The following is a 22,661-nucleotide window of genomic DNA, read 5'->3' on the forward strand; positions in this document are numbered from 1 at the left end:
TTTATGTGCATGCACTGGAATGTTAATCACTTGCATATCCCCGCTAGTAATATCATGCAATTTAATGTTTGCTGCATGCCGTCTTCATGGACAAGCAGTTTTGATGCCAGCAGTATAGACTTGGATATTTTCAGTTTCCTATTTACATCAATGTAGGAGTTAATTCTTTTAACATCGTCTACTGCTGTGTTTTGATGATCAAAATTTTATTGACAACACTTTTCCACTTTTTCAATGGAACTTCAATTTGCATTTACTGAATTTTAAACTGATTCAAGGGGTGCAGAATAGAGTTTATGCTACATACTTTCAAAGGAAGATATTTTAATGAGTGGCTAAATTCTTCTATTTGAAATAAAAATAAACAAACAAAAAAATTAGTTTTTATTCATCAAAGGTAAATTTTGTTGCACTTCAAGAATTTTTTTAATTGCATTAGAAATTTTTAATTGCATTGAGAAAGTGCTTGCACAAATTTTTGCCATGCATAACATTGTAGCCTGTATATTGAAATTGATTCTATATATAATATATGTGCTACCTTATATGTGTGTGTATGTGAACTAAAATGCAAGTTGCTGTCATTGTTTTGTAAATATTGCTATTTTTGTGCTTAAATTTCTTTAATTTACAATAAAGTTGACTGCCAGTGTCAACAATTTAGGAGACACTGGATTAGACTTCTTTTTTTTTTTTTTATTTTTCAAGTTATATATGAATATGCATACCTGGAAACACTTTTAGTATGCATGGTTCATTTGCGAGCATAAACATGGATCAGTTCGAAAATAATATTGAATTTGAGTTTCATAAACCAGCTATAATTATTTGCAGTTGTGAAACTTTTAATTTGCTAAATGCAACTATTGTAAATGAGATTACTGCACTGCTTATTCCCCCCTTGCCTCATCTGTGCTAAACATTCAATTTGGCATCAACATATTGGTTATTACAATGCATTATGTGCTAAAAGGACTCCACTATGAGACATCTTTGTACAGTAAGATATTTTCGAAATTTCTTGTATTTTGGCTTTTTCAAAGATTAAATTTCCATCAGTTCTGTTTATTATTTCATTTGAAGTTACTGTATTAAGGTCAAAATATGTATCTTTTGCTTTTTACCACGTCCAGGGTTCATAGTGGTCCTTACAGAAGCTTATAAGTCCTTATATTTGAAAATTAATTATAAAGGTCCTTGTAGGTGCTTACTTTTCCTCTAACGCACATATTTTTCACTTTTAGTGCTTTTTTTTTTTTTTTTTTTTTCCCCCGTTTTTAGCGCTTTTCTTTTTTTAAATGAACACCCTTTTGTTCCCCTCTTGTTTCAAAGCTGAAACTAAATAAACAACTATATCTTTCTCATCTGGAGCATCCGGTGATGAATTGTACTGCCGGAAATAGCGTTTTCTCCCCTTTCTCCGCATTAATTTAACATTCGATTCATGCAAGTAGAGACATTCCACATTCTTTTCATCCCACCCACAGACTATAGATGTTTAAATTTTTCTATCTAAATTTTAATAATTTACATTGTCATTACACGTGGTCAGTTTAAATCAGAATATGTATATATATTTGTATGAATATTTATAATAATACAATTGCAGTAAATAGTGAAGTATAGATAAACTTCTGAAATGGGTAAGTGTGTTTGTAACACAGATTAGCCTTTTTCTAATATTCTGAATGGCTTAAACAAAGTGAAAATAATTGCAAGGCCATGTGTTCCTGGTGTAAAACTGAAATCAACATAGCAAGCATGGGAGAGTCTGCTAAAGTGTGACAGGGATCGTTTAGTAAATTTTTTATACTTAATTATTGTTAATTCTAATAAGTGAAATTAAAAAATTAAAATCTCCCGTGGACCGCCAGGTTATTTATTTATTTTTTAATTTCCATTTCCTGTTTTCAAAGAGTTTTTTTCATACTATTCATATACTATATCCCTCGTTCTTATTATTTCTGTATTTCACTCGTATCTTCAAAGTTGGGAATTTGGGCTTACATTTTCAATTTTTTTTTGCCTGTGCATTATACAGTACAGAAGCGAGGGGTCCTAAGATTCTGGATCCTCCCCTTTCTCCGAAAAATCTCGAATATTTAAACCGTTACAATTCACATTAAGACAAGAAAAGGACTTTTTGGGGGGGAGGGGGGGTCTTTTTCCAATCTGGATTGAATGGGACTAAAAGTTCTGTAGTCTACCAACCGAAGCGAAGAGGGATTGTATTCCAGAAAATTAACACAGTCTGTTCAAAATTAGAATAAAAAATGCTCCAGATTTGAAAGTCTCTCTCTTTTTCTTTCATTTAGTTTTTTATTCTCTGAATACTGGCAGCTGTTGATTCCGATAGGATAATATCACGTGCAGAAGAATTAAGGCGTGCATATTGCGCAATAATGTTTGCTATATTTTGCAGAGATAATTAGTTTAGATAGTCAATCTGGGATTTGTTAATGAGCACTTCAAAGAGTTTTACTTTGCTTGCTCAACAAAATATTTGTAAAATATGTTGCACAATTTTTATATGTTTATAAATATATTTTTACAAGCTATATGTTTACCATCATAATTGGGCTACAGATCATACTTTTTTAAAATTAAGACCATTTGTTATCTACTTAATATTAAATTAAGATTTGCATGATATTTTGTATTCTAAATAATGCGATGTTACAAAGGGTACAGAAATATTCTTAAAAATTATGTTTAATAAACATATCAAAATATCAAAAGCATTATTTAGCTGAAAAATCTAAAACCCGGCTGCAATCTACACCCTCCCGCTGTTTTTCCAGTTATGCTCGACTATCTGGAATTTTCAGATATCTGGCAATCAGCAATTTCTGTGAATGCCTGTTAGTTTACACTTTTACTATATAAAGGATGACTGCATGAAGCAAGTTCCCTCTTCTGATTTCAGAAATATTCCTTTTTTTTTTTTTTTTTTTTTTTTATTATTATCTTTATTTGAATTACTTTGCAATATCTGTTAAGGGAAAACTGTCATAGAATAAAAGTTTAGAAAATGTTCAGAATTTTGATTTAAGTTAAATTATTTAAATATTAATATGAGTGCAAAAAAGGAATAAATGTACAATAAATTCTATTTATTTCTAAGTGCCAAACATAAAAAAATTCTGAAGGGGAAAAATATAGCTATTGGTGGAATAACAAGCTTTTTTCCCCAAATCAAATCCTGTTAGTATTTCATCTTCCAATTCCCTAAATATTATTTGTGCTTCATGAAATTCAGATATTTTAGATGATGCTGTAGGAGCTTCAAAACATGTTTTGGATGCTGAAATTTTGTGGTGTTTGAAAGTGGTGACATGTCATTAGTCTTATAGATTTAGCAGTGACATGGGCAAATTTTTGCAAGTATGTTCCTTGACAGTGTTATGGCAAAACATTTTTCTTGCAGTGGGAGAAAGCTTGCTTACCTCTGTCATTTTTTTATTAACACCATACTTTCATAATCTCATGTTTGACAAATTTAAGCTATCCCACTTTACCCTGTTATTTGACGAGACTTTGTAAATAAAAAAATTGAAAAAAGCAGTTAGATTTGCATATCAGCTATTGGCAATCTGACCAAAACAAAATTGTAACTCAATTTTTGATTTCTGTTTTCATGGGACATGCAACAGCTGCTAATATTTAAAAAAAAAAAAAAAAAAAAAAAAAAAAAACTAGGTATGAAAAAGCTGCTACAAAGGAGTATGGATGGGCTAGCCATAAACTGGAAGTTTTATGAAACCCTCCAATATGAATTGAAAAAGGAATATGGCATTGAATATATATCTATTGGTAGTTGTGGCTTACATATTTTGAACAAAGCTTTCCGTAAAAAAGTATCCACTACAAGCTGGAGTATACCTTCTATTTTAGGAACACTGTACCATCGATTCAAAAGTCCTCCATCATGTCAAGATTTTTTAACAGCGAGTGGGCATAAGACTATGCCATTGAAATTTTGTAACTATAGATGGCTAAAGAATGTACCAATGTGTGTGCTTTTGAAATTTGGGAAGATATAAAAGGTTATGTTGAGCTAATTAAGAATGGAAAACATGCAAAAGTAACTTGCAAATCATATGACATAATAAGAGATACAATTAAAGACAAATTTATGCTTAAAAAATTGCCTTTTTTCCACTTGTGTGGCTGAATGTGTAAAACCCTTTTTGGAACTGTACCAAAGTGTGAACTACTTGTCCCCCTCTTTTTTCTGCTTTTGATGTACACAAATTAGTAAAGCTACTTTGCAGCATTTCAAAATTCTAAAAAAGATGTACATTAAGACAACAATAACACGCCGAATAAATACTAATTCAGAAGTCAAACAACAAAAATCAGCGTTAATTTACAAAACTTTCACAGGACTAGTTTCGATGGTTTTACCGAACCATCATCTTCAGCTGCAAAACCGCAAATGAACAAGATAGGAAATAATGTTTAGATAAGATAAGAAAGCCTGGACAAGAATAAGCAAGTGGCGCCATCTGTTGGCGAAACCAGAACTAAAACATAATTTCTCTAAAAGCCGAAGGCAAATTTGGATTGGAATTAGGATCGTTAACTAGAACAGAAAGATTTTTATGAATGTGAAATGCCTCTAGAAAATCCAGTTCTCCAATGGAAGATGTTTTTTGAATAATTTTGGCAGCAGAAAAATTGAAAGTGTGATTTTCGGACCAACAATGTTGAGCAACAGAAGACTTCTGTGTTTCCTTTTTTCTAACATATGCCTCATGTTCTTTGACGCGAAATTTTAAGGCTCTCTTAGTTTGGCCAATGTAAATTAAACCGCACTGGCAAGGAATCCTATAAATACCCCAGGAATTCATATCCGGAATGGGGTCCTTGAGTATAGAAGTTGGAATTTTATTGATGGGAGAGTAAACAACCCGAAAGTTAAATTTCTGCAAAATATGTGCAACTTTATAGCTAATTGATGGAAAGAAGGGAATGACAACAGAATTTTTATAATCTCCTAAAATAAGAGTGTGGCTTTTAGTGTGTTGAGATGAGAATTTTTTAACTGCTTGATTAATAATGTTGGGTGAAAAGCCCCTGTCAATAGCTATTGCTTTTAAATAATTTAGTTCTTCATCAAGGGCTAGTTTGGAGGAGCAAACTTGAAGAGCACGGAAAACATAGGAATAAAATGAAGCTAACTTTTGTTTAGTCGGATGACATGATTTAAAGTGTGGTGGAAGGCAAACCGATGAAGGTTTACGGTAAACTGTAGTACTGAAGTTGGATGTGTTACGTGTGACCAGAATGTCGAGAAACGGAAGAGAATTGCAAGTCTCAAGTTCAAAAGTGAACTGAATAGCAGGATCAATAGAATTCATTGTTGAAAGAACTCTAATAGAGTTCTTTCAACAATGAATTCTATTGATCCTGCTATTCAGTTCACTTTTGAACTTGAGACTTGCAATTCTCTTCCGTTTCTCGACATTCTGGTCACACGTAACACATCCAACTTCAGTACTACAGTTTACCGTAAACCTTCATCGGTTTGCCTTCCACCACACTTTAAATCATGTCATCCGACTAAACAAAAGTTAGCTTCATTTTATTCCTATGTTTTCCGTGCTCTTCAAGTTTGCTCCTCCAAACTAGCCCTTGATGAAGAACTAAATTATTTAAAAGCAATAGCTATTGACAGGGGCTTTTCACCCAACATTATTAATCAAGCAGTTAAAAAATTCTCATCTCAACACACTAAAAGCCACACTCTTATTTTAGGAGATTATAAAAATTCTGTTGTCATTCCCTTCTTTCCATCAATTAGCTATAAAGTTGCACATATTTTGCAGAAATTTAACTTTCGGGTTGTTTACTCTCCCATCAATAAAATTCCAACTTCTATACTCAAGGACCCCATTCCGGATATGAATTCCTGGGGTATTTATAGGATTCCTTGCCAGTGCGGTTTAATTTACATTGGCCAAACTAAGAGAGCCTTAAAATTTCGCGTCAAAGAACATGAGGCATATGTTAGAAAAAAGGAAACACAGAAGTCTTCTGTTGCTCAACATTGTTGGTCCGAAAATCACACTTTCAATTTTTCTGCTGCCAAAATTATTCAAAAAACATCTTCCATTGGAGAACTGGATTTTCTAGAGGCATTTCACATTCATAAAAATCTTTCTGTTCTAGTTAACGATCCTAATTCCAATCCAAATTTGCCTTCGGCTTTTAGAGAAATTATGTTTTAGTTCTGGTTTCGCCAACAGATGGCGCCACTTGCTTATTCTTGTCCAGGCTTTCTTATCTTATCTAAACATTATTTCCTATCTTGTTCATTTGCGGTTTTGCAGCTGAAGATGATGGTTCGGTAAAACCATCGAAACTAGTCCTGTGAAAGTTTTGTAAATTAACGCTGATTTTTGTTGTTTGACTTCTGAATTATTAAAGATGTACATGTTAAAAATCAGTTCATCACTGAAATATTTGTGTGACTTTGATTTTTCTGAGAAAGGTATTGCTTATGAAATATGCAAAATTAGTTTAGGATTTAGGGCTGACAAGCTCTTGCAAGAACTATACACTAAAAAAGAAATCATGAATAAAGATTACCTTTCTCTTAAATGTGTGTCACAAACTTTTATTTTACAGTTACTTAAAAAGCTGATGGAGAAATGGCCATTTAATTATTCACTAATTTAAAATGCTGTTTCTGTCAATCCAAAGTATTTGGCATAAAACAGCACAAAAGCATACAAGAAAATAAAAAGTATGTGGATGCATTTTTCCCAAAAAGGTCACACTGCAGAAGAATGCGATAACGTTCTTTTGGAGTACTCCGATTTCATCGAAAATGTTGTCCAGCCATACCTTAAACAATTTAAAACCTATGATGTGGGAAAAAATAAGATTAGATACTTTATTGCACATTCATTAATGAAAAATACTTCAAGTTATAGAAAACATTTAAATATGTATTCTTTCTCATGGGCAAGCCTCTATTGAATGAGGATTTAGTATCAATAAAGATATGGAAACAAAATCTGAGAAAAAATTCATACATTGACCAGCAAATAGTTTGTGATTATGTGAAACATGCTGGTGGGATACACAATGTATCAATTACAAAAGAGATGAGAGCGGGAGCTTCATCAGCTCATTCACAATAACGGTTATAGTTGGGGGGGGGGAATATTCAAGATTAAAAAAAAGAAGAAGAAAGAAAAGAAAAGAAAACCAGAATCAACAGCTGAATTGATTTCGCGTATTCTTTTAAAGAAAAGAAAACTCTCTTAGAAAGTTCAAGTGCTTGAAAATAAAGCAAATGAACTTGCTGAAAAGGCTAAGTTACAAGACTTTAATCTTTTAAATAAATCTAATGAAATGTTAAAAACTGTTTGTGAAAAACAACTCTGTTAAGCAAACTGGATTCAGACATTAATGAAAAGAAACAGAAGAAAAATATTATTCTTTAATAAGCATAAATCTTTTTTTCTTGCTTCTTTCTTATACTGTAAAGTACTTTGTGTAAATAAAATAAATACAGTTTATTGTTATTTATTTTATTTATTTTTAACTGAAATTTCATCATTAAACCATTTAATATAGTTTAGTTTTGCATGTGGTTCTCCCCTCTTATTATAAACTAGTTCTGTAAATTAAACTGTTATTTAAAATTTTAAAAATAATTGTTTTTTATGGTAGAGCAATGCTAATTTCCTCTTAATAAATACTGAATTTCTCATATTTTAAATTACAGTCAAGTTTCATTTTTCTTTTAAAGTTATGCAGTTGTATATATATGTAATTAAACAGGTGTTTATTTATTTTTTTTTTTCTTAAAATGTGCTTGAAAAGTGCTTATAGTTGTTCCTTTTTTTTTACTAAAATGTGGCTACTAATCCTGTATGTCGCATATCATCTTATTTATTGTATGTATGAAAAGCTTGACTTGAAAGTTTGGAAATTCACCATATAACACTCTCAGTGAATCCCCCCTTTTTTTAATTCCCTGCCCATGGGGAGAAACCAAAATTTTTCATTATTACGTATTTTTATATGAGCAGATACACACACACACATACATATCTGTATATCTATATCTATATCTATTTATAATAATTTATTTCCTAAACAGTATTGATTAATTGATTATATTATCTCCTAAGTTTAATTAAAGTAGAATTATTTTAAAAGTGTGAATACATACTGGTAAGTTATATTTTGAAAGATGTTTTGAAGTAATTTGAAAGCAAAATGTTAATAATGTTTTAACAGGGACTGGAGTTAAATCATCATGAAGAATAAAATTTCAATTGTAAAAGGAAAAATTAAAACATGTAATCATTGTCATTGATCGGAAATTAGTTGACTTTTCAAGGGGAACAAACCAACTTCCGTTCAATGAACAATAATTGATAAAAATACGTAAATACGAAAGTGTTTTGTCTTTACTCGAGTTATAAGTAAAAGCCAAACCGGCAATTCTAGTCAGGCCAAATATTTCCGCGAATAGAAGGAATTATGAACCAATGCTGATATTCAAAGAACTTATTCTTATGAAGCATTTTAGTCAATTCAATTTGGAGTAAAAATCAATTACTGTAGAGAAATTCTATTTAACTCGAGTAACCATCCCCGACACTTTCATGTTTATGCATTTGAGAACTATATTATTTGTAGAAATTAAACATTGGAAATTGACATTATGAAATCGAATTCAAAGTAAAGTTGAAATAAACATAGAAGATTACAAAATAAGATAAATAATGCAAACTTTGTAAAAACAAATCAAAGACAATATAAAAAAATAATATAAAAAGAATTCTCACTTACAGGTAAAAATAGACTGTTTTGAAAATTTGAAGTCTTATTTTATTTAAAAGTAGTAACAGGTAAAAAAAGAATTTTATCTATGTTGGTGCTGCAAAATTAAAGCAAGCAACGAAAATGAATCAGAAAAAGTAAACTGTCAAATTTAAAGCTGAAAAAGAACTTACTATTGTTGTTCCAAGTCATTCGCCTCAAAATGATTGAATTTGCTAAATGGTAATGCAAATGCAAGAGCAGGTTGCCAAAATCTGTGATTGGAACTCGGCTTGGCAGGCTTGCCATATCAAGAAGTATTAAACGTAAAAGGAGGGGGAGCAGAAGTACATGGTAGAAGGTAAACAAAAACTGAGTTCTACCAGAGTGGTGCATTTTGGCAGACTCATGGCTAAATACTGTTGGTCCAGTCAATGTGTTTAATATAAGTGGGGGGAAGAGCTTCCAGTTAATCTTACAAGGTTGTTCTAAAGATAAAATGGTGTCATATCTTACAATGTTGTTTTCAAAAACAAAGTGGCTACTCATCTTAAATGTTAGAACTTCAAATTAAACTAATTCTGATAGTGAGTAGAAAAAAGGTTAAACTTGTTGTGTAATTGAGCTGTAATACATCTTTGAAAAGAAATTGGCCCTTTATTGGTAAAAGTAAAGCTGCCAGATTAGTTTTGTCTAAACTAAAAACTCATAAAGTACATATATATTTTACAACAGATTAACTACATTAAGACATCAAATTTTACAAAATATTAATTACATATGAACATTAAATTACCTGTTATTGCCATCCTACTTTACTCACCTCTCGGTTGAGGGTAAAATAGCTTTGCTATAAGCATGTAATTTAAAAATTGTAGTTAATGTTTGATTTTTTTCAATGTTTGGCAAATTTTAGATTTGGGAGTTCTATTTTCTTTGAGCAGATTAATTAGCAGTCAAACTTCTTGGAAGAAATTGGCATGATTGTAAATATTTTTGATTCTGAGTATGAATATATTAAGTATTACTTTTTTGGAGATAATAGAATGCCAATCAATGAGTTTGATGCTATTGAAGTTTCTCTTCTTTTATCACAGAATTTTAGTTTTTTGTATCCAAGTATTTGTAAATCTAAGTTATATTTTCTTGTTGATGATTTGTGTTGTTGAGGCAAGGTGGATAGATAATAGCGTTTTTGATTTTCTCAAAATTACCAATTGCTAAGTTGTCATTGACATGTATGTAAATATTTGAAAAATAGATCCATTAGTCTTTATTAACCTCTTTTTTTAAATTGAAAATCTTTAGTAAAGATGTAATAAGTACATAATGCTGAAGATGAGTAAAAGCTCATAGGGATCCCATTAACCTGTTTGTAAACAGTATTATTAAATTTGATGTAACTGTGAAACAACAACTTTTAAGGTAAATGAACCAATTTTCTTGTGATATTACCATACAAATTTGGAAATACCATTGGTAGTGTTAAGAGATTATCAAAAATTGTATGTAAAGTTAATGTATTGTACAAATTTTTGATGTCATAGCAATTAACATTTTTAGGTTCTAAATCTTAATCAATTAATATTTTTAATTTATTGAATGGCTATGGTTATTGTTAATCTATTTGTAAATGCATTCCAGATAAGCAGGAAAAGTAATGATGTTGAGAATTAATTTCGGCTTCTTAGCAAACTTGTAGTAATCTATTTCTTTTAGGGCTTAGTGCCTTTGGCAATGAATCTGAATTTTGACAGGGTCTTGTGAAATCTAGTTAGTGCATAAAGTTTAGAAAACCTGTTGTTGTATGTTGAAGCAGTAATTTTAAGTCTGAAATGTAAAGCTCTGATTTTGGTTTTGAAGATGAGAAAACTTGCATTGTTTTTTGCATTAGTACTTTGGAGTTTTTTTTATTATAATGTTGTAATAAAATGCTTTTCAAATGATACTGAAGTTGTTACTTGCCTAGTGTATTTTGGTGATTGTGAATTTTTGATGCAGTAGATTAATTTTATTTCCCAGTTCCTTTCTGTTATGGAAGTATTGAAGCTTGTTAACAGAAATGTTAAGTTTAAAATTATTAAAAACAGCAGCATCTTTACTTTCTAAGAATACCATTGTGGGCATATTAGTTTTGTAGCTTGTACACTGCTGGCCATTAAAATTGCAACACCGTGAAGGAAAGCAAATACAAAAAAGATATTTATTGCGTGTAAGCAGCATGGCATGAAAACAAAATGATTGAATTTGTAAGCATTTTGGAGGTTTACAAGGGTGGAAAATTAGTAAAAACAGCTGCCATCCCTGGTAGCTGAAATGGCCTTCCCCATTAGGTATAGAGTCAAACTGGGCTTTTCCATGCTGCTTCAAGTCTATGCCACACTTCATCAACCATATTACCTGAAATCCCTGTTGCCTCTGAAAATATAAACATTTAGTTTATAGGTACCGGAAACCGCAAGATGGAGTACAAAATATCGAAGAAAAAATACTTACTGGATAATGAAGTCATAATTACCAAATAATAATGAGTCATAACGCAAAAATCAAATTATTGACATCATGATAAAAGTTTTTTTCTCTCCAATCTGCATCGATGTAAAAAAGCAGACGATTAACTCAATTCTTCTTTCAAGTTCTTGCTTCACGTTGTACTAACTTACTAAGTCTTAATATACAGAACTCCAAAAAGAACTCCTCTCTTGTTTTTTTTTGTTTTGATATTTTTAGCAAATAAGTGAGATGTGTTTTATAATTTTTTTCTATTTTAATACAATCAAATACCGAAAATCCGCCGACCTGAAATCCGCGTTGCCTCTGAAAATATAAACATTTAGTTTATAGGTTCCGGAAACTGCAACGTGGAGTACGAAATATCGAAGAAAAAATACGTACTCGATAATGACGTCATAATTACCGAATAATAATGAGTCATAACAGAAATACCAAATTATTGACATCATGATAAAAGTTTTTTTCCCTCCAAAAGCAGACGATTAACTCAATTCTTCTTTCAAGTTCACACTTCACGTTGTACTTTTTAGTTTTGTTATTTCACAAGATTGTTTAGTGATGTCGTTTTTTTTTAATCCGGATATTTTGTGGACAAATTAAGAACATTTTAAATTTCAGCGCTTTTACAACGCAATGACAGATAACGCAGCGCAACGACAGATAAGAAGCACACTCGTGATTTTACTGTTTGCAATGTTGAAAAACGTAAACACGTTGCATTGACGATAATGAAAAAAGTGGAAATTCTGCTAAAGTTGGAGGCAGGTGCTACTGCTCAGTTTATAGCAGAATCGTATGGAATTGCCACACGGACTGCGTATGATATACGGAACAATAAAGAAAAGCTGTTTAAATTTTATAGCAACAGTGATTCTAACACCGGAATCCGAAACTGGAAATCTTTACATGAGGCGAAATCGGCAAACCTCGATGCTGTCTTGTACGAGTGGTTCGGCAGCGGCGGAGTGATGGGGTACCTATTTCAGGACTCTGAGAGGAAAAGGGAAGCAGATTCATGCTGATTTAAAAATAGAGGAGCCTAACGTAAATGAACAATATAATATAATCAGTTTATATATGTAATAATAATTTAATGCATATAATTAATTATTGTATTAATGCATATAATAATTTATTTAAATGTATCTAATACGCCTTATTTATTTTGCACTTTTAGTATGAATATTATCTTTTCTGTCCTGAAATCCGCACAACCTCTCTTCCCAAGCGTTGCGGATTTCTGGACTTACACTGTAGTTGCAAAAAGTACTGCCATTTAAAAATCCGCACAACCTCTCGTCCCAAGCATTGCGGATTTCTGGACTTACACTGTAGTTGCGAAAATGTACTGCCATTTATCATATTACTTGCAAGAGTTAATCAGAGCATGCATATCAGTTTGCATTAAAGCTGGTCTTCAAAAACCGACTGTTAATGGCAATCAGTGAGCATTTTCAGCTGTCAGTTATGGACATGCTAAGACTGATGCTATGAATTCTCAGATAATGAAGGCGATGTTGTCATCTTATCAACCATTATTCCACATGCACTTATGCTCCATATACACTTCACTGGTTCTGCACTGAAGAATTATATGATACCATGTGTAGAACAACTGAATACTGAAATGTAATTTTATGGTACATTTTTGTTCTGTTTCAAAAGATGAGCATGTTTGAACTTGAAGATGCTGTGGGTAAAAAAGCAATTTATTTTGTGATTTAAGAGCACTGTGTCTTCACCTTATAGGTGTTCTGTTTGTGTTAGCAGCCAAAGTCCTCATATGTGTAATACTTGCAGTTGCATTTTCCTGCTATATTAAAAATATTCTTTATCCCTTTCTGGTGCCCTCTCTAAATGTGTTCATCTAATAATATTTTAACTCAATAATGTATGGCCACATGATGCTAACTTCACTGAACAGGAATATTTTATATTTATTCTGTTTGCTTTAATTGAAATTGCTAATGCTTTGTATCGTAAGGAATACGTAGGATTTAATTCATTGATTTATTTGGAACTGTCAAACATTCTGAAATGCAACTGAGTTATAGGAACAGATAAGCATTGCACAATGTAAAAACAACAGAAGTTAACTTACAGAGCTGTTGTTCTCTCCAGTGTCATGTAACACATTGTGTTGTTCATCATTTATACTGCATGTGGTTATATTGCATTTACATCCGCATGCTAACTTCTTTTATTTATAATCTCAGAGCATAATCTTTTTCGTTTGTTAGGTATGTGTTAATTCCAGTTTTCTAAGTTGAAATTTCTGAACTTAGTAGTATGTATTTCATTATTTTATGCCTTACCGTATTTGACGGCATAGGCCACACACATGTAGATGTAGAAAATGTTATGTGTGTCTAGATCTTTATCCGGGCTAAACATAGCATTCAGTATTGAAAGTGAACCTGTGTCCTTCACGTATAAGATGCAGGTAACTTTTTTGAGACCAAATTTAGGGGAAAAAGTACGTCTTATATGCCGTCAAATACGGTAATTAATTCTTTATAAATTTGAAAGTAATTAACATTTCATCGTTAAATTTTATTTTACTGTATAAATATCTAAAATAAAAACTGTAATTTGATAATTTCTGTAGAAAGTGTACATATTTATTATTAGTTAATTTTATCTGAAATTTTATTCAATAAATAAAGGAAAAGTGTTTTGTTCTTAGTTGAGTAATTAATAAAATTGAATTTTAAAGATGAGGTTTTCTGACTAGTCTGGTAAGTCATTTGAGGTATTTTGGATTTATTTTAAGCCCGTAAATTTGTTGTGTGATATTTATGGATTTATGTCCTGCTGAATTTTTTTTGTTTATAAAAAATGAGCTAGTTAATATACATGTTATATTTTAGAGTAAGTATGATATTGTCTTGATGTGTTATATCTTTATTTAATTGTGAAAATTTGTGATATGATATAATCTAACCTTTGATTGATTTAAAAAAAACAGAATGTTTTATCTTTATGTATTTTACCTTAGGCAGGTAGACAAATCAGGTCAGGTCGGCGAAGATTAGAGAAAATGGTAAGTTAATATGTGTACTATTTTTGTGTTGAATTTATATTTTATAAATAACAAATAAGTTTCTAATAAAAATATGTCTAAATTGGAAGAAAATAGTTTAAAATTTAATAAATTTGAATATTTTCCCCTCCAGGTACAACCTACTGTCATTGACAATGAACAGTCGTTATGCATGAAAGCCACATTTTCAAAGGAGTATGTATTTTTATTATTCTCTGTGAATTATAATAAAATGTGTTTGAAAATTATTCCTTAATCATTTATATTATCTGTTCTGTACACTGATGTTTTCAGTTTTGACAAAATTATTGTAGTTTTTTTAAAGTAAATGATAAAAGGGAGGCATTTGAAGTAGAATTTCTATTGTTTTTGAAATTTCATAAACTATTATCATGTTTTGTGTTACTGTAGGATACAGTGACAGTTTTATGAGATAATGAACCACCTAGGTATAATTGTCAAGAGATCCAATTAAAAAACTGGTAGTGTTTCTGAGACTGAAAATTTTAGACATGCGGTATAACTAAGAATGTTAATGAATTTTGGCCATGAATTGAAATTGTGAGCTAATGATTATATGTATTTTGAATTGATGATAATAGGTATGTTTTGTATATTTTTCCCCTTATGCAGGATTATCTGAAGACTACTACACTGTTAAAAAACTAAATTCAATCTATAAACTTAAATGTGATTTCTCAACGTTTTTCAATAACTGCCCATTTTTCAAAGCTATTTTTTTACTGAGTGCTCCCCAGCATAAACTATTTATATCATCAAAATTTCAGTGCAGAAGTTGTGAATACAGTTTTTAATCTTGAAAGTTAGACTGAAAATGAAGTATGAGCTTACTAAAATCTTAAATTTTCAAGCTGCTCATTAAAAATTTTTATTAAACCAAAGCAAGAAAGAACTACATGGAATCAAAAAATCAACATGGACAAAGTACTCATTAATGAGAATTCTTTGCTTGATATGTTAGCGGTTTGTGCATATATACATATATATTTTATTAATACTAATTTAAACTCCTTGTGCTCAATAAGTTTTATTCAGATTCACATATTTTTAAGCCTTTTTCTCTTTGAAGGGGGGAATATGTAAGAAACATATGTAAATCCCAGAATTTTAATTTAAACTAGCAGTAATCCTTAATTTTCCTTCTCTAGTCTATAAACAGTAATAACTTTTCTCTAGATCTGTCTGTGTCACATGGCTTGCATAATGCTGATGACGTATGTAATTTGGAACCTGAACTCAAAATTTTTGAGACCTGAAACCTTTCTAATAACAAGCAAATAAAACCAAACCTTCTCTTAGTGAGCATTCATATTGGATTTAATTGTATACTTTTGCTTCTGCCTCTGTTGCCGCTAGGACACTACTTCGCCCTCTTAGCCTCTGCCAGCTATTGCCCATTGTTCAAAAAATATAATCTGTATAAAATTGTGGGATGCATAGCTCACCCACAGTGATGACGTGAAATGAAAGAGAATATTTGTCCTCAGAATTCATTTTCCAGGAACAAAATTGTATGGGGGATTTATGGCTATTTTCTGTCTTTGAGTGTCATCTTTCTAACTATGCAGTAAAGCCTTTGCAAGTTTTAATGCAGAGAACCATTGCCAGTCTGTTGCAGCTCTCTCCAAGTCATGTAATTATATATATATATATATACACATACACCAAAGAGCCATTACATTATGACTACCCTGGTTTTAACATGTAAGACCAACTTTGGCCCTCAAAACTGCCAGTACCCAGCATGGCACTGACTCCACAAGGTGCTGATACTTAGTCTGATGTATCTGAAACCAAGCACTCACCAACTAGTTTTGCAATTCCCACACATTGTGAGGGGGTAGCACGAATTTGGTTCTCCAGGTGGAACCACAGATCCTCTTTTGGATTAATGTCAGGTGAACTCGAAGGTTAAGACCTGACTTAAAAGTCACTGGAATGTTCCTCAAACCACTCCTTGACCAGGGCTTAATTTGTAAAATTGGAAGTGCCAGAGCCCTCTGGGAAGGCTGCCAGGAAGGAGGAAAAAAATTTTTAATTTAAAAAAAAAAAATCTGAAAGGGGCAAACGTCAACATCTGACATCCAAAGGGGCATTTTTTAAACGTTTTGTTTGTTACCTTTATTTATTAAATATCGCGTTCTTCGCACTTAAACCATAAAATTAACTTCGATAGCAATGTCGCAAAATAATTTTCAAATGAGCCTATCTTTGGAATTTATGATACACATTTCCACACGCTGGAGATAAAAAGGTTCCCCCCCCCCCGTAGATTGTTGCCATTGCTCGCTTTCAAATCGTTGAGTTTGTTTCACAAAAATTCGTTAAAGTTTTACAAAATATGAAATCGATGATAAAACAAATTTCAAATTTGGCCTTCCACATGCCCATATTCGCAGTAGAATTCCGTCATTCAAAATTCGATGGCTCTATGTATCATTGTTTTATCACAATGCAAGAAATATGCATACATTTATGCAGATTTTTTCATTTTTAATTTCTTCAAATATAATGCAGGACTCATAACATTTGGTGACAACAGTTTGAAAAGTGAAATGGATATTTATAGTGATTCAGTGCAAAATCACAAAATGAAAACAATAGTCCTTCAGAGACGAAGCCCCTTTGGACTAATAAAATAAGTGATAATTAAAATAGTTAAATTTAAATTAAAATTCATTAAATATGAAAAATAAATAAAAATTTAATAAAGTATTAAATCAATTATAAATAGTTAAATGAAAGAAATAAAATATCAGACCTCATCTTATTTGGGGTTCCGATTGGATTTACAGTTTCAAACAAAAACTAAGAAACAGCTCAACCAGCTTGCAGCTGAATTTAGACTCTAAATATAGAGTACAACATACAATTTCAGTGGAGGGGTGGAAACTTCTTTTTCCAGCATGCCAGTGGGAAAAAGTAAAACGATTAAAGCATTACTAATTAAAATAGAGAGAATGCTCGAAACAATACGTGAGTATGGAAAGAAATGTTAATGGAGAATTGTAGTTGCAAAAACAAGTTCGTATGTCAGTCCAAACTAAAACTGTCTCATACAGGTGACTTGCAACATAGACAGCTACTGGGATTATTTTCTATTACATCCTCTGCTTCCTGTAAAATGGGTGAGAAATATTTTTTTAATCCCTGTGGACTGTAAGTAATACTTGTAATTAAATTTTCGTTATGTGTCTAACTGAACCATGTTATTAAGTTTTAAATAATTATTTCTCTTGCATTATTTTCATTTTAAGGAAATCACATATGTTTCTAATGACAAATTTATAAATAAAAACAATATTATGCTAATTTTGTTTTTTCCATTCTCACATTTTCTTACCACCACTCAAATTCTGAATATTATTATACATGTGATATTTATGTATTTAAGGACCCTTTATGAGCTAAATATGTACATTTATCTATTTTAGTCTCTATTTTCGTTAACTTGCATTCATCAAGATGACATTTGTATTATTAATGAGAGTAAGAAAACAAAATATATTAAATTATAAGCTAATATATAACAAGTGGCAAAAAAATCTTATAACCATATAAAGCTAGTCATCGTACTTAAAGGGTTAATAGACTCCCAACTAATACATGAACACTTTTGGCTGCTCTAATGAAGATCTTGCAAGTCTCGCAGCCGTCGCAGATAAAATACAGAGTTACCCATGCCCTCTGCCCGAAACAATATTAGTACATCAGATCCCAGTACATCAAATTCATTGAAACAAAAAATAGTTGACTTGTCTAAACAGGTTAATGAACTAATTGGTTGAGAGACATTATAATTATTCTCAGAGTCACAACTGGAAACCTTGCAGACACATCCTGCCATAAGAAGCATTACTGTTTCTAACATAACAAATTCGGGAATGAAGCAAGAAAATGTAACTCCCCTTGTATATATAGACAGCCGGAAAACTAGAAAAGCATTTACCTGCTGGCTATGTTTGACATCGCTTAATTACCTCATCTTCCTCGATGACCCCAAATCCAAGTTGCAATTCATTGTAGATGCTGCTGCCGACATTTCAGTCCATTCTAAGTGATATGCATCTCACTCTGTAAAGTCAGATAAAAGTTTTTTGTATGTTGCAAATGGTAGACTAATTTCTACATTTGGTAACAAGTGCCTCACCCTCGATTTTTGGTTCAGACAGACAACTTTTCACTTGGAATTTCATAGTTGCTAATTGATGCATGGGATTATTCTGTAGTTGACAAAAAGGCCCAGTTTTTGACGCTCTCATGGTCATTTCCCCAATAACCTTTTTTCGTACCATTTCTCATTATGACCAAATATTATCTAAATTAGCTATCGTTCTTCAGGATTCCAAATTCTCTCAATTATCATTTTATTGAGACTAAAGGACTAAGCTTTCACATATGTCCACCGATATGTTGCAAGTGCTGCAACAAGAATGTGCATTTCTCATGTCTCAGGATGTTACTCATCCAAGAGCCCATGGTAAGCCTTCTGCATATTCTCAAAAAGGCAAATGGTGAGTGGCACCCCTTTAATGATTATCATTGCCTCAACACGTTTATTGTGCCTGACCACTACCCAGTGCCTCACGTTCAAGATTATAAAATTTTTATAGAAAATACATCTTTTTGACTCTCAAACTTGCTCGCATGTATCATCAGATTCTAGTACATCTTGATGATATTGAGAAAACGGCAATAACTGTCCCTTTCGACCTATTCAAATTTATCATTATGCCTTTTGGTTTACGGCAAACCTTCCAGCATTACATTCACTTAGTCTTGTCCGGTTTAGACTGTTGTAGGGCCTATTTAGACTACATAATAGTTGTCTCCAAGGATGACGAAAAACACACTAGTCACATGCATGAAATTTTCTCCTGTTTACTTGACCATTGCTAAAAGCTAAATCCTGCAGATTGCACTCTTGGACAGACCACTAACTCATTCTTGAGTTGCCTAGTAATCCCTTTTGACATTCAGCCCTTACCGGAAAAAGCTAAAGTTATTGCCGATTTTCCCAAACTGTAGCCCAACTCCGAAACTTTCTTACAATGCTAAACTTTCATAGGAGACTCCTTTAAAAAGCTGCAGACACTCAGGCTCCCTTACATGAGTTTCTCAAAGACTCTAAAAATCATTAGGGGAGTGGTTGCTACACCACAAAAAAAGTTATTTTTCTGTTTAAGAATAACTTTTCACTACTGTGTTTTAAAGAGAGTTGTTTATTACTTTTTAAGACATCAATCTTTTTAAAACATTATTCTTTTTTTTTTTTTTTTTTTTTTTTTGGGCCATTGCCACAGTCTACATAAAGTTGTATAAACAAAGATTATATATTGTTTGTAGAAGTTACATAAGCACATAGTCTCTTGGACTGGCACTTTCCTCGCATCTGGCAAGAAATTGTCTCTGGTGGTCGATATATCTAACATTGCCATCTGAGCTGTTTTAAATGGGTCGGTCGCAAAAGGTGACTAACTGTGATGAAAGTGAGCAATGTTTTCGTGTAAACTTTCCCCTTTGGTACAATGGTTATAACATGTATGACCGTGAGTTGCATGCCAAATACTCTGCTGTCAAGTATTTTCAACATATTCTAGACAGTAAATTTACAATTTTTATGGCCCACCCTTCAATAACTTTTGTTTTAACTAAAGTATCCGATTGTAGCTCAAACAATTACGTCAACTTAACTACGTAGTTCAGTTTTTAACAAACATATAGTATTTTGCTGGACAAGATAACGTTCTCGCAGATTCGTCCCACATCCAAGCAATTGACGTCAAATGTCTTGTTGATTTTGCAGCTATTGCAGTCGACCAAATAATAGATGACGAACTTAAGTCACCCTTCAGTGATCCTAACTGTTCACTGAAGTTGCAGCCTCTAAAACTCATCCATTATTTACAAATATTCTGTGAAACAAGTGATAAGACTTTTTGTTATGCCTTAATTTCACAGACAGATCTTCAACTCGCTGCACAACCTCTCGTACCCAGGCATCCATGCTACTAAAAAACTCATTCTTTTATGTTTGGTTTGGCCATTCCATGATCTCTCAACATGCTAAGAGTCCACTTCAGATTTTTCTACCCACAACAGTTCGACCACGTACATGTCGACTTAGGTGACCCTCTTCCACCTTCCACTGGTGGAACTTACCTTCATTGACCAGTTGACATGTTGGTTGGAAGTCATTCCTGTAGCTGAAATTTCTGCCCAAAATGTTGCCTGCACGTTTATCGAACACTGGATTTTCTGTTTCGAGGTACTGTCCATCATCATTATGGATCAAGAATAGCAGTTCGAACCAGCATTTCTTCTTTCACTGACATCTCTATTTGGGAAGAAGTGCACTTACTCTTCTCCATACCATCCTCACTCAGACTGTGATATTTATGTAATCATATCAAGCATTTGTTTAAAAGTGCTTACATGATCAAATTTTTCAAAGCCATTCTTAAAGTCCATTTGCTTCTTAGCATTCTCTTATTCCCCTTAAGACTGAAAGGCCCCTCACCTGGAATTCATTAGCACCTATGTTGGAAAAAACTGATCTAAAATTAGCGCGCAAAATGCATGAAATTATTTTTAAAAATATGTAGTGAATACTTTTTAATAGCATTTATATCCATTAGATGATGGTGTATTCTGGAATTACGAATACCCAGCTCTGCTTTTAAATTATAGCTGTCAAAAAGCAGTCTGATGTACTTCCTGGTTGGTATTACGTTATCCCTAACTGTAAAGAAATATGCAAGAATATGATTTTGTGGCTTTTGTGCAGGAAAGTACATCATTGCATTTTACATCTTATCAACATTTATCTAAAATGAAGGATAGTACAAAGTACGAGATCCAGTGTCATCAAGACTTCAGATTCTGGATTTTGGAAATTTCCAGTTTTTAGATAATTTTAAATCTGTTAAGATAACATATGCAAACTATGAAATAATGAACCATTTATGATAATCAAAATTTACCCAAAAAGCTCAGTATTCACTTGTTTATTCTATTAACCATTTCTTTCATTATAGTTGCTTAAGCTATTTCATTTCTTCTATTAGAATTTTCCATTTACTTTTATGGATGAGCATAATTTTTTGTCCAGTTACAAAAGTTCTAGTGTTGAGAATTCTCACTAAACTGTTACTCGAAATGTTTTCAATCTTAAAATACCTGTGTCACTTTTTTCACTATCAGTAGCAGTATTTTCTGGCTTTAAAACCATATAACTGATTTTGCCATCCATCGGTTCATTGTTGATTGGGGCATTGCCATTACATTGGAAAACTTCTGTTATATTATCTTCATTTGGTATCACATCTTCATATTTTTTCACTTTCATTAACTATAAAATTTCACCTTCTGTAGTGTTCAAAGTCTGTGTCAAAGTAAAATTATTGTTTTGCCTAATTTTAAAATTTCACTGTCTTACGCCTGAATTGCGTCTATGCTGGTGTAAAAGACAAGTAACAAATATGCTTTCGCTATGCAGATCCTGCTACAGCATCAAAGTTAAAAACTCTGACATACTTGACAATTCAAACTTTAATTTTGTTAAGGTAACCATAATAATAATAATAACAGCCTGCAAAAAATGATAAGCTTCATATCATATTAAAAAGTTAAGGAAGAACTGTAGAGTCATTAGGTTATTTGGAAGCAGGAGAGAGGAAAAATGAGCAATGCCCTTGCCAAGAATTGAACGACAGACTTCTGGAATACGCGCCCAGAATGCAGACCACTACATTACGAAGGCATGCTAAGAAGGTGGAAGAAATGCTTTATAGAAAATGCAATTTATTATTTTATCTGAACTTAAATTCTTCGGAATCTAATTCTTTTTTTCCCGCTATTGTTTTAACAAAAGAAACCAATATGAGCAACAAACACACCACTTGATATAAGTATGCCTTGGGGGTCAGATAGAAAAGTTTTCACTGTCACCTCTGCTACCTCTAAAGGGCTTAAAGTGTAATTATGGGTAATGTTATTCAGTACTGTAATTCCTTAGGAAGGTAAAGCCAAATTCAAAGTTATTACAAAAGTGGCTCCATCTAATGATGTTCCATATGTTGAAAACAAATGAGTAATTATTTTAGTAGTGGACTCTGTTAGCAAAATTGGACTCAAAAGCTTATTAGCTTAACTAGTTTCTTGAGTTTTGTACTGCTGAATACTAAATACTAATCCAAGGTTCCTGATCGCTTTTCGAGATCATGTGCCCAGGGCTGTCTCTGAAAGTCCCTCCCTCCTCAAATCCAGATGTCTGCCTCTCTCTCCAGCCATACTC

At 32.2% G+C, this 22,661-nt stretch overlaps 1 protein-coding gene across 1 annotated transcript in view; it reads left to right on the plus strand.

Annotated features, from left to right (window-relative positions):
• The window catches only part of LOC118179453 (uncharacterized), an 84,383-nt gene that overhangs the window by 35,871 nt on the left and 25,851 nt on the right, over window positions 1–22,661 (plus strand). Inside the window, exons 5-6 of the mRNA XM_085808451.1 lie at window positions 14,300–14,344; window positions 14,478–14,539. Of these exons, the coding sequence (XP_085664577.1) occupies window positions 14,300–14,344; window positions 14,478–14,539 (107 nt within the window). The remainder of the gene's footprint in view (window positions 1–14,299; window positions 14,345–14,477; window positions 14,540–22,661) is intronic.

Source organism: Stegodyphus dumicola, chromosome X1, assembly GCF_044657685.1.
Source record: "Stegodyphus dumicola isolate Sdum_Otavi_A_Nest chromosome X1, ASM4465768v1".
Taxonomy (NCBI): domain Eukaryota; kingdom Metazoa; phylum Arthropoda; class Arachnida; order Araneae; family Eresidae; genus Stegodyphus; species Stegodyphus dumicola.